This window comes from Cyprinodon tularosa, unplaced genomic scaffold (assembly GCF_016077235.1).
Source record: "Cyprinodon tularosa strain WSP-4 unplaced genomic scaffold, ASM1607723v1 ctg1135, whole genome shotgun sequence".
Taxonomy (NCBI): Eukaryota; Metazoa; Chordata; class Actinopteri; order Cyprinodontiformes; family Cyprinodontidae; genus Cyprinodon; species Cyprinodon tularosa.
In genome coordinates, this window is record NW_024037932.1 from 266,625 (window position 1) to 279,141 (window position 12,517).

Genomic DNA, 12,517 nt, shown 5'->3' on the forward strand with positions numbered 1-12,517 from the left:
AAACCAGAAAGCAAACCAGTAAATAAACCAGTAACCAAACCAGTAATTAAACCAATAACTAAACCAGTAATTAAACCAGGAACTAAACCAGTAACTAAACCAGAAAGCAAACCAGTAAATAAACCAGGAACCAAACCAGTAAATAAACCAGGAACCAAACCAGTAATTAAACCAATAACTAAACCAGTAATTAAACCAGGAACTAAACCAGTAATTAAACCAATAACTAAACCAGTAATTAAACCAGGAACTAAACCAGTAACTAAACCAGAAAGCAAACCAGTAAATAAACCAGGAACCAAACCAGTAATTAAACCAGGAAATAAACCAGTAATTAAACCAGTAACCAAACCAGTAAATAAACCAGGAACCAAACCAGTAATTAAACCAGGAAGTAAACCAGTAAATAAACCAGGAACTAAACCAGTAATTAAACCAATAACTAAACCAGTAATTAAACCAAGAACTAAACCAGTAACTAAACCAGAAAGCAAACCAGTAAATAAACCAGGAACCAAACCAGTAATTAAACCAGGAACCAAACCAGTAATTAAACCAGGAACTAAACCAATAACTAAACCAGGAACCGAACCAGTAATTAAACCAGTAACCAAACCAGTAATTAAACCAGGAACTAAACCAGGAACCGAACCAGAAAATAAACCAATAACTAAACCAGGAACTAAACTGATAATTAAACAGGAACTAAACCATGAACTAAACTAGGAACCATAACAGAAACTAACCAGCCTCTTAGACAGGGTGTAGTCCTCACTTGTAGGTAGCTTTACCTCTAGGAACTTCAGTCATTAGCTCCAGTTCTCAGTAACTTTGTTGAATGTTTAGTGTATTCGGGATGAACTTGGATCCCAATCACCTTCTAGATACCAGCTAGTTCCTCAAAATCAGCATTTAAAACACAAACCTAAATGTCTGCTTTACCCAAAAGTTCCCAATACCCTCTATATCCCAGAAGGTAGATGCCTGGGATGGTTCCTCTTTGGTTCCTGCTAATGGTTCCTGCTAATGTTCCTGGCAGTCTGCTTGCAGCCAGCCTGCAGGCGGACTGCAGCCAGTGTGCAGCCAGCCTGCAGTCCGCCTGCAGGCGGGCTGCAGGCTGACTGCAGGCTGGCTGCACACTGCCTGCAGGCTGGCTGCAGGCAGTGTGCAGCCAGCCTGCAGTTCGCCTGCAGCCCGCCTGCAGCCAGTGAGCAGTCCACCTGCAGCCAGCCTGCAGCCAGCCTGCAGTCCGCCTGCAGCCAGCGTGCAGCCAGCGTGCAGTCCGCCTGCAGCCAGCCTACAGTCCGCCTGCAGCCAGCGTGCAGTCCGCCTGCAGCCAGCGTGCAGCCAGCCTGCAGTCCGCCTGCAGTCAGCCTGCAGTCCGCCTGCAGCCAGCCTGCAGTCCGCCTGCAGCCAGCCTGCAGTCCGCCTGCAGCCAGCCTGCAGTCCGCCTGCAGCCAGCGTGCAGCCCGCGTGCAGCCAGCCTGCAGTCCGCCTGCAGCCAGCGTGCAGTCCGCCTGCAGCCAGCGTGCAGTCCGCCTGCAGCCAGCCTGCAGTCCGCCTGCAGCCAGCCTGCAGCCAGCGTGCAGCCAGCCTGCAGTCCGCCTGCAGCCAGCGTGCAGTCCGCCTGCAGTCAGCCTGCAGTCCGCCTGCAGCCAGCGTGCAGTCCGCCTGCAGCCAGCGTGCAGCCAGCGTGCAGTCCGCCTGCAGTCAGCCTGCAGTCCGCCTGCAGCCAGCGTGCAGTCCGCCTGCAGCCAGCGTGCAGTCCGCCTGCAGCCAGCGTGCAGTCCGCCTGCAGCCAGCCTGCAGTCCGCCTGCAGCCAGCCTGCAGTCCGCCTGCAGCCAGCGTGCAGCCAGCGTGCAGCCAGCCTGCAGTCCGCCTGCAGCCAGCGTGCAGCCAGCGTGCAGTCCGCCTGCAGTCAGCCTGCAGTCCGCCTGCAGCCAGCGTGCAGTCCGCCTGCAGCCAGCGTGCAGTCCGCCTGCAGCCAGCGTGCAGTCCGCCTGCAGTCAGCCTGCAGTCCGCCTGCAGCCAGCGTGCAGTCCGCCTGCAGCCAGCGTGCAGTCCGCCTGCAGCCAGCGTGCAGTCCGCCTGCAGCCAGCCTGCAGTCCGCCTGCAGCCAGCCTGCAGTCCGCCTGCAGCCAGCCTGCAGTCCGCCTGCAGCCAGCCTGCAGTCCGCCTGCAGCCAGCCTGCAGTCCGCCTGCAGCCAGCGTGCAGCCAGCCTGCAGTCCGCCTGCAGCCAGCGTGCAGCCAGCCTGCAGTCCGCCTGCAGCCAGCGTGCAGTCCGCCTGCAGCCAGCGTGCAGCCAGCGTGCAGTCCGCCTGCAGTCAGCCTGCAGTCCGCCTGCAGTCCGCCTGCAGTCAGCCTGCAGTCCGCCTGCAGCCAGCGTGCAGTCCGCCTGCAGCCAGCGTGCAGTCCGCCTGCAGCCAGCGTGCAGTCCGCCTGCAGCCAGCCTGCAGTCCGCCTGCAGCCAGCCTGCAGCCAGCGTGCAGCCAGCGTGCAGTCCGCCTGCAGCCAGCGTGCAGTCCGCCTGCAGCCAGCGTGCAGTCCGCCTGCAGCCAGCCTGCAGTCCGCCTGCAGCCAGCGTGCAGCCAGCCTGCAGTCCGCCTGCAGCCAGCGTGCAGTCAGCATGCAGACAGCGTGCAGCCAGCGTGCAGTCCGCCTGCAGTCAGCCTGCAGTCCGCCTGCAGTCCGCCTGCAGTCAGCCTGCAGTCCGCCTGCAGCCAGCGTGCAGTCCGCCTGCAGCCAGCGTGCAGTCCGCCTGCAGCCAGCGTGCAGTCCGCCTGCAGCCAGCCTGCAGTCCGCCTGCAGCCAGCCTGCAGCCAGCGTGCAGCCAGCGTGCAGTCCGCCTGCAGCCAGCGTGCAGTCCGCCTGCAGCCAGCGTGCAGTCCGCCTGCAGCCAGCCTGCAGTCCGCCTGCAGCCAGCGTGCAGTCAGCCTGCAGTCTGTCCATCCTCCACTCTCCTGCTCCTGACTCACTGTCAGGCTTTTTATTTTTAAACTCAGATCTCTGTCAGCTGAGAGGCAGGAAGTCAGTTTCAGAGTCTGGGTCAGAGAAGCAGCAGCAGCCTTTAGAACCTGACGGGCTGCATCTGTTTGCTATAGATCTGCTCTTTGATCCACAGCCTGTCCCTCTGGTTCAGTGGGTCAGGATTAGAAGCTGCTTTAATCTCCTAATTCCACAAGTCAAAGCTTCAGTCCCATTATAGGAATGGTTTGGGTCTTACTGGGAACCAGCAGCTTCAGCAGCGTTACCCTCTGACCAGAGCAGGTCATGCTGTCGCTGCCGAATGCTGAAGGTGTTGGAGGAACTGGGACCTCCTCCTATCTCCTCAGCATCACCAGGAGCTGGCCGCGCTCCTCAGGAGGATTTGATGCTTACATCAGAAAGGAGGAGGAGACTGATCAGGGGATTAGAGGGAGGGAGGAGCTCCCAGAGAAGGAGCTTCATCAGTCTGAAGAGAGAGCAGCTGCAGGACAGACCACAGCAGCTCTGTGACCTCTGGATGACCTCTGTGTGACCTCTGGGTGACCTCTGGGTGACCTCTGGGTGACCTCTGACCTGCAGGTGAAACAGCAGCCAGCTAATAAACTAACCCAGAGCTGGAGGTCCGACCATCTGGAAACATGAGCAGCTGAACATCAGCCTTTAAAAGCACAGACAGGAGCTGTAGTGCTGTGGGCTGTTAGAGGAACACCTGGAGATTAAGGATGAAACCCTGCTGACACCTCCTGCTTCCTATTCGACATCCTGCCTCCTAACCTGACCTCCTGCCTCCTAACCCGACCTCCTGCCTCCTAACCCGACCTCCTGCCTCCTAACCCGACCTCCTGCCTCCTAACCCGACCTCCTGCCTCCTAACCCGACCTCCTGCCTCCTAACCTGACCTCCTGCTTCCTAACCCGACCTCCTGCCTCCTAACCCGACCTCCTGCCTCCTAACCCGACCTCCTGCCTCCTAACCCGACCTCCTGCCTCCTAACCCGACCTCCTGCCTCCTAACCTGACCTCCTGCTTCCTAACCCGACCTCCTGCCTCCTAACCTGACCTCCTGCTTCCTATTCGACATCCTAACTTGACCTCTGCCTCCTAACCTGACCTCCTGCCTCCTAACCTGACCTCCTGCTTCCTATTCGACATCCTGCCTCCTAACCCGACCTCCTGCCTCCTAACCCGACCTCCTGCCTCCTAACCCGACCTCCTGCCTCCTAACCCGACCTCCTGCCTCCTAACCCGACCTCCTGCTTCCTAACCCGACCTCCTGCCTCCTAACCCGACCTCCTGCCCCTCCTAACCTGACCTCCTGCCTCCTAACCTGACCTCCTGCTTCCTATTCGACATCCTGCCTCCTAACCCGACCTCCTGCCTCCTAACCTGACCTCCTGCTTCCTATTCGACATCCTAACTTGACCTCCTGCCTCCTAACCTGACCTCCTGCTTCCTAACCTGACCTCCTGGCTCCTAACCCGACCTCCTGCTTCCTAACCTGACCTCCTGGCTCCTAACCCGACCTCCTGCCTCCTAACCTGACCTCCTGCCTCCTAACCTGACCTCCTGCTTCCTATTCGACATCCTGCCTCCTAACCCGACCTCCTGCCTCCTAACCCGACCTCCTGGCTCCTAACCCGACCTCCTGCTTCCTAACCTGACCTCCTGGCTCCTAACCCGACCTCCTGCCTCCTAACCTGACCTCCTGCCTCCTAACCTGACCTCCTGCTTCCTAACCCGACCTCCTGCTTCCTATTCGACATCCTGCCTCCTAACCCGACCTCCTGCCTCCTAACCCGACCTCCTGCCTCCTAACCTGACCTCCTGCCTCCTAACACCTCCTGCAGAGCGTCTGAGCGTGCTCAGTCCTCTGTCCTCAGGAAGCAGAGACGCTGCTGATAGGAGGACATTACTTCTGCTTGGCTGTGGATGTAGGTCACCCCCCCCACCCCCCCCCAGGTGTCTAGGCTTAGAGGTGCCCAGGAATCCCAGCAATGTGGAGGACCTCCTCCTCATGCGCCTCCCTCAGACCTGTCAGTCCACCTCCAGGAGCTCCACCTGAGGAAACTCAGCAGAACAAGCAGAACCGGTCCAGAACCGGTCCAAACTAACGGCCCTCCGACGCCATCAGCAACCCAACGTGAGAAATGATCAGAGTTCTATTCTAACAGGAAAAAATCTGAGTCAGCTAAGCCGGGTCAGAACCTCAGACCCTATAGAGACGGGTCAGAACCTCAGACCTACAGTTCCTAGAGAACCATCAGCTCTAGGAACACTTCCTGTCTGCTAGAACCAGGTCAGAACTTCAGAACAGAAGCGGGTAGCTGAGGATAAACGGACCGGGTCAGAACCTCTGCTGGTAATCAGTGGGACGATGCGGCATCAGAACCGGGTCAGGTTTTCCACCCTGGATGGAAACAGGATGTTTGCTCAGCGGTCGGCGCTCCGCCCCGCGGCCCAGTTCTGCAGCGGAGCAGAGCTGCAGGTTCTGTGTGTGGTGCGGTTACCGTCGGCGCCGGTTCCGTTCACGCTATCCGTGCTGGACTGCGAGGACGCCGTCCTCCTGCTGCGCCTCAGGGACCGCCCAAAGCCGGGGCTCCCGGCCGGACTGGCCCCGCCGTCCCTCCTGGAGAAGATCCCGCTGAAGAAGCGACCCAGACGCCTTTCGCTGGAGCGGCCCCCGCCCCCCCGCAGCAGGGACCCCCCCTCTCCCTCGGCCCTCAGCCGCAGCAGGTCGCTGTTGTCCAGGGTCCGGTTCTTGTTGCCCCGGGCCCTCTCCCGACGGCTTAACTCCGTCAGGGAGTCGGTCCGGTTGAGGACGGCGCCCACCTCCAGGGTGCGGCTCTTTTCCCGGCTGTGGCGGCGGGTTGTGGGGGTCGGGGGCCCGGTGGGGGGCCCGGTGATGCAGTCGGAGCTGCTGTGGTGCCTCTGTCTGGACAGGGCCCTCAGACGCAGCAGCTCTCCGCTGATCCTGGTTCTGAAACTGAAGCTGCGCTGAAGGAGCCCCGGCTTCCAGGGGGGAGAAGGGGCCCCATTGGTCCCTGGAGGGGGGCTCCTCTCCTCCATGCTGCGGGCCTTCAGGAGCCTCCTAACCTTGGCAGCAGCGGTCTCAGCCTTGACAGGCTCCTTCCCTGCGGGCTCCTTTCCCCCGGGCTCCTTCCCCCCGGGCTCCTTCCCCCCGGGCTCCTTCCCCCCGGGCTCCTCCCTCTGGCTCCTCCTGCACCTCCTGATGCGGCCCAGCTCCAGCTGGCCGGTGCTGAACGTCCTGAATCTCCTCATGAAGCCATGGGATCCACTCAGACCCTCAGACTCGTCCTCCACCTCCTTCAGCTGCTCCAACAAACCCCCCTCCTTCCTGACGGCCCCCGGTGGGGGGCCCCCCTCCTCCTCCCCCCTGGGTTCATCCAGACTCTCCCTCTTCACCAGCGTCAGGGAGATCCTGTAGACGGTCTTCCTCTGAGGAGTTCCTCTCTCCATCTGCTCCAGCAGGAACATCCCCACACCGACCCGGCTGCTGTTCTCCTCCTCCGTTCTCCTCCTGTTCTCCTCTCAGTATTCCAGATGTTCCTCACAGGAAGCACATTCCCAGCTCATCCCAGAGGATCCGCTCTCCTATCAGAGCTCATCCAGCAGCGTTTCCGTGTCACAGAGCAGCCACCCAGACCTCCTGCTCCCATTGTGCTTTCATCTCCTCCCTCAGAGCTCCGGGGCGGAGGCCCTCCTCCTCCCCCGCCTCCCACTTCACCTGAGACCAAAGCTGAGCTCTCAGAGCTCGTCTCGTCCTGACAGACGGAGAAAGGAGCCGACCGGGAGCTACGGAGTCCTGCTGCAGTCTGAGCTGCTCTGCCTGATCACTGACACCCACACAGGGGAGGGAGGAGGGGGGAGGAGGGAGGAGGGAGAAATGGGGCGGGAGGAAACCTGGACTGGATCACAGCTGGGGCGGCTCCACAGAACTTTAACCCTCTGACCTGCTTCTGCTGGAGGATCACTGGTTCTCATTTATTAACCAATTAATAACTAATAATAATTAAATACTAAATAATGAATAATCATTAACTGCTTATTAAAGCTGAAGTCTGTAAGTTTTTAAAAATCACTTTTTTTGTCATATTGGCTAAAACTGTCCCTATGCCCAGACAGCAGTACATGTGATATGTAACCTGTGAAAAAAACTGCTTCAATTGGTCCCGCCTACTGCCTGTATTTCAATCTGGAAAGAATAATTCGGGACGAGTCAAAACAACCAATCACAGCCAGATGAGTGTCTGATGGAGTGTCAATCACAGCTCACACACGCTGAATCCCGCCCCCCCCCCCCTTCTGGTCGCATGCGGTAGCCGCGCAGATGCTGTGAGAGGGGTGGAGCTTGGAGGTGAAGCAGAGAGGGTGGGGGAGTGGCGTGAAACCTGTTTTTCTTCAAATTTTCAGTCGAAGTCTGCTCTCTCCTCAATGTTACAGACTGCAGCTTTAACCAGTCATTAACTGATTATTAACTGATTATTAACCAGTCATTAACTGATCATTAACTGATTATTAACCAGTCATTAACTGATCATTAACTGATTATTAACCAGTCATTAACTGATTGATAACTACAGACTGAAGTCTGCTTCAGTTTTATTTAAACTGCAGAATAATTATTCATCTAAACTGATTATTTCAAACCAATTTCTCTCTTTTCAAGGATCCTGATCCAGTCCTGGTTTTCCTGCCTGCTTTGCTCTAATGAGCAGGGTGGAGCCTCCTCCTCCTCCTCCTCCTGTCCCTCCTCCCTGCAGGCTCAGACACACTGGATCAGCGCCTCCTCAAACCCAGGGAGCAGAGCAGAAGGTAAACATTGGTCGGACCTTCTCCTCAGACAGTAACCGGGCCTCCCGTCCCATCAGAACCAGAACCTCCATGTCCAGCCAGCAGCTCCTCCTGCAGGAGGTCCTTCTACTGGAGGAGACGACCTCTGACCTGCTGGAGCCTGAATACGGAGCACCTGACTCCTCCATGAACATGTTCTGGGTCTGAGCAGAAGTAGTTCAGGTCTACCCCCCCCCCCTCCTCCTCCTCCTCCTCCCCTTCATCCTCCTCCCTCCCTCCTCCTCCTCCTCCTCCTCCGTTTTTTAAAAGATCAAACAGTTTCATCCTGTTAGAAGGTGCAGCAGGCAGACATCAAACAGCTCCTGAGGAGTTCAACCCTTCTTCCATTTTCCACCCTCCTCCCTGCTCCTCCTCCTCTTCAGCTCCTGCTTCTCTTCTTTCTGTTCTTCCCTTTATGTTCTGCTCCACATCCTCCCTCCCTCTAAGGAGAGGAAACCTTCTCCCACCCATCAGACCTCCTCCTCCCTGCTCCTCCTCCTCCCTGCTCCTCCTCCTCCCTGCTCCTCCTCCTCCCTGCTCCTCCTCCTCTTCAACTCCTGCTTCTCTTCTTTCTGTTCTTCCCTTTATGTTCTGCTCCACATCCTCCCTCCCTCTAAGGAGAGGAAACCTTCTCCCACCCATCAGACCTCCTCCTCCATCTAGGTCAGTGTTCCTGAGCGTCGGCCATGTTTTCCTCCTTCAGAGGAGCCTCCTCCTGCGGCTCTCCTCTATAATCGGGGGCATCAGGAGCTCAGGTCCAGAACCCGTCTGTCGGCGCCTGAATGGATCCATCTTTCTTCAATCGAAGGTGAAACGGATCAGAACTTCTGCAGATTCTTGTGTGACACGACATTCCTCAGCCTTAGATCCTGCTCAGGTTTATCTGCTGACCTTTGACCCCCGCCACCACATGGCTGATCCTTGGTCTGAGTGGTTCATTACAGAGGGGAGGGTCCGAACAGACACCTCCTCTGCTCTGGGTTAAAATAAAATCGCAAAGTCTCAATATTATGAGAAAAGGGCCATAAAATGACAAGAATAAAGTCAATAAATTCATAAACTATGAGAATAAAATCACAATATCGAGAAGAACTGGACTTCACTGCGACTGATTTCACAGGAAAGCAAAGATCTAAAACCAGACACTGCAGCAGCCATGTCTCTGTGCGACCAGATATGAACAGAAGCTTCACATCATTTCCAAAATGATAAGCTGGATTATCGGTCATTTTAGTTCATGAAACAAACGGCGACCCATCAGGGTTCAACAGCTTCCATCATGAAGGAAACCAGACGAGAGGAACATTTCAAACTCATCACTTCATACGAGCATTTAGCAATGGTCGCTGTCGCTACAGGCGGTCCCTGAAGCACCGCCCGTCCTGCACATGCGCATAAAAAATATATGTCTAAAAATACTTATTTCTATCCTCAACTCACCAAAGAATGCTAATTCACATCTTTAAAAATGTTTTATGATTTTTCTGAGATATTTTTGATGTTTTTTTCCATTTTCTCCGTCAAACAGCTTCTCTGACGTCATCATGATCAGAGCAGTAAATCTGATTAAAACATGTTTATCTGCATTCTAGTTGTTTCTTTCTTTAGATTACCAATATATAGCATAATGTTAACATGAAAAGAAAACATTAAACTCAGAAAGACTAGATTTATGTTTGAATCCAAAGCTGATAAAATTAGCTCCTGGAATTAGCGTAGCATCCCATTTCCTCTACACATCAGGATAAAACAGAAAGGATTTAAATGTTTTTATTTTCTCAGGAAATACATTATTAACCTTTAATATATTATATTTTAGTACGCTGACTTTTTCTAAGGAGGGAAAACGTAATTTAGGACTTTTTTTACAAACTAAACTGGAGGCGCCCCGGATGTATATCTGGAAGTGTGAATGAGCTGATCGGGTAGCGACGGTCGCTATAACCAGCATTAGCATCTGATGCTAAGCTCTGAAGCTTTTATTGACTCCGCCCTCCTCCTTTCATACGAACCAATGAAACCATCAGATCATCTGATGTCTGCATCAGTAGAAACTCATCAGCTCCACATGATCTGATCCTTTCTTTCAGGATTGCTGATAAAACAAGCTCTGCTTTGGGAAGCAATCCCTCATTGGCCACTGCGTCTGATTAGGGGTTCCCCTCAGCTCTATGCTGGGGTCCCCATCAGCTGCTGTTAAATAAGGCCTGACTGCTGCTCCCTGGTGGAGGAACATGGTAGAGCTGCAACATCTAGAGAGGAATCTAGTTTAACTTCAGTTCCTTCCTGCTTCGACTGATTCATTTCTGCTTCCTTAAACAGAGGGGAGCTACAGACATTTCTATAATAGAGCTACAGACGCTTCTATAATAGAGCTACAGACGTTTCTATGATAGAGCTACAGACATTTCTATAATAGAGCTACAGACGCTTCTATAATAGAGCTACAGACGTTTCTATGATAGAGCTACAGACGTTTCTATAATAGAGCTACAGACGTTTCTATAATAGAGCTACAGACGTTTCTATGATAGAGCTACAGACGTTTCTATGATAGAGCTACAGACGTTTCTATGATAGAGCTACAGACGTTTCTATAATAGAGCTACAGACGTTTCTATGATAGAGCTACAGACGTTTCTATGATAGAGCTACAGACGTTTCTATAATAGAGCTACAGACGTTTCTATGATAGAGCTACAGACGTTTCTATAATAGAGCTACAGACATTTCTATAATAGAGCTACAGACATTTCTATAATAGAGCTACAGACGTTTCTATGATAGAGCTACAGACGTTTCTATAATAGAGCTACAGACGTTTCTATGATAGAGCTACAGACGTTTCTATAATAGAGCTACAGACGTTTCTATGATAGAGCTACAGACGTTTCTATGATAGAGCTACAGACGTTTCTATAATAGAGCTACAGACGTTTCTATGATAGAGCTACAGACATTTCTATAATAGAGCTACAGACATTTCTATAATAGAGCTACAGACATTTCTATAATAGAGCTACAGACGTTTCTATGATAGAGCTACAGACGTTTCTATAATAGAGCTACAGACGTTTCTATGATAGAGCTACAGACGTTTCTATAATAGAGCTACAGACGTTTCTATGATAGAGCTACAGACATTTCTATAATAGAGCTACAGACATTTCTATAATAGAGCTACAGACGTTTCTATGATAGAGCTACAGACGTTTCTATGATAGAGCTACAGACGTTTCTATAATAGAGCTACAGACGTTTCTATGATAGAGCTACAGACGTTTCTATAATAGAGCTACAGACATTTCTATAATAGAGCTACAGACGTTTCTATAATAGAGCTACAGACGTTTCTATGATAGAGCTACAGACGTTTCTATGATAGAGCTACAGACGTTTCTATGATAGAGCTACAGACATTTCTATAATAGAGCTACAGACGTTTCTATGATAGAGCTACAGACGTTTCTATGATAGAGCTACAGACGTTTCTATGATAGAGCTACAGACGTTTCTATGATAGAGCTACAGACATTTCTATGATAGAGCTACAGACATTTCTATAATAGAGCTACAGACGTTTCTATGATAGAGCTACAGACGTTTCTATGATAGAGCTACAGACGTTTCTATGATAGAGCTACAGACATTTCTATAATAGAGCTACAGACATTTCTATAATAGAGCTACAGACGTTTCTATGATAGAGCTACAGACGTTTCTATGATAGAGCTACAGACGTTTCTATAATAGAGCTACAGACATTTCTATAATAGAGCTACAGACGTTTCTATGATAGAGCTACAGACGTTTCTATGATAGAGCTACAGACATTTCTATAATAGAGCTACAGACGTTTCTATGATAGAGCTACAGACGTTTCTATGATAGAGCTACAGACGTTTCTATGATAGAGCTACAGACGTTTCTATGATAGAGCTACAGACGTTTCTATGATAGAGCTACAGACATTTCTATAATAGAGCTACAGACGTTTCTATGATAGAGCTACAGACGTTTCTATGATAGAGCTACAGACGTTTCTATAATAGAGCTACAGACATTTCTATAATAGAGCTACAGACGTTTCTATGATAGAGCTACAGACGTTTCTATGATAGAGCTACAGACATTTCTATAATAGAGCTACAGACGTTTCTATGATAGAGCTACAGACGTTTCTATGATAGAGCTACAGACGTTTCTATGATAGAGCTACAGACGTTTCTATGATAGAGCTACAGACGTTTCTATGATAGAGCTACAGACGTTTCTATAATAGAGCTACAGACGTTTCTATGATAGAGCTACAGACGTTTCTATGATAGAGCTACAGACGTTTCTATGATAGAGCTACAGACGTTTCTATGATAGAGCTACAGACGTTTCTATAATAGAGCTACAGACGTTTCTATAATAGAGCTACAGACGTTTCTATGATAGAGCTACAGACGTTTCTATGATAGAGCTACAGACGTTTCTATGATAGAGCTACAGACGTTTCTATGATAGAGCTACAGACGTTTCTATGATAGAGCTACAGACGTTTCTATAATAGAGCTACAGACGTTTCTATGATAGAGCTACAGACGTTTCTATGATAGAGCTACAGACGTTTCTATGATAGAGCTACAGACGTTTCTATAATAGAGCTACAGACATTTCTATAATAGAGCTACA

At 51.6% G+C, this 12,517-nt stretch overlaps 1 protein-coding gene across 2 annotated transcripts in view; it reads right to left on the reverse strand.

Moving 5' to 3' along the window:
- The window catches only part of agap1 (ArfGAP with GTPase domain, ankyrin repeat and PH domain 1), a 122,155-nt gene that overhangs the window by 98,172 nt on the left and 11,466 nt on the right, over positions 1–12,517 (reverse strand). Inside the window, exon 1 of one of the 2 annotated variants that reach the window (XM_038303336.1) lies at positions 5,494–6,841. The exons of the other annotated variant lie outside the window; for it this stretch is intronic. Within the exon in view, the coding sequence (XP_038159264.1) occupies positions 5,494–6,481 (988 nt within the window). The 5' untranslated portion in view covers positions 6,482–6,841. Of the gene's footprint in view, positions 1–5,493; positions 6,842–12,517 lie in introns of those variants that run through there. 2 annotated transcript variants of the gene reach the window in all.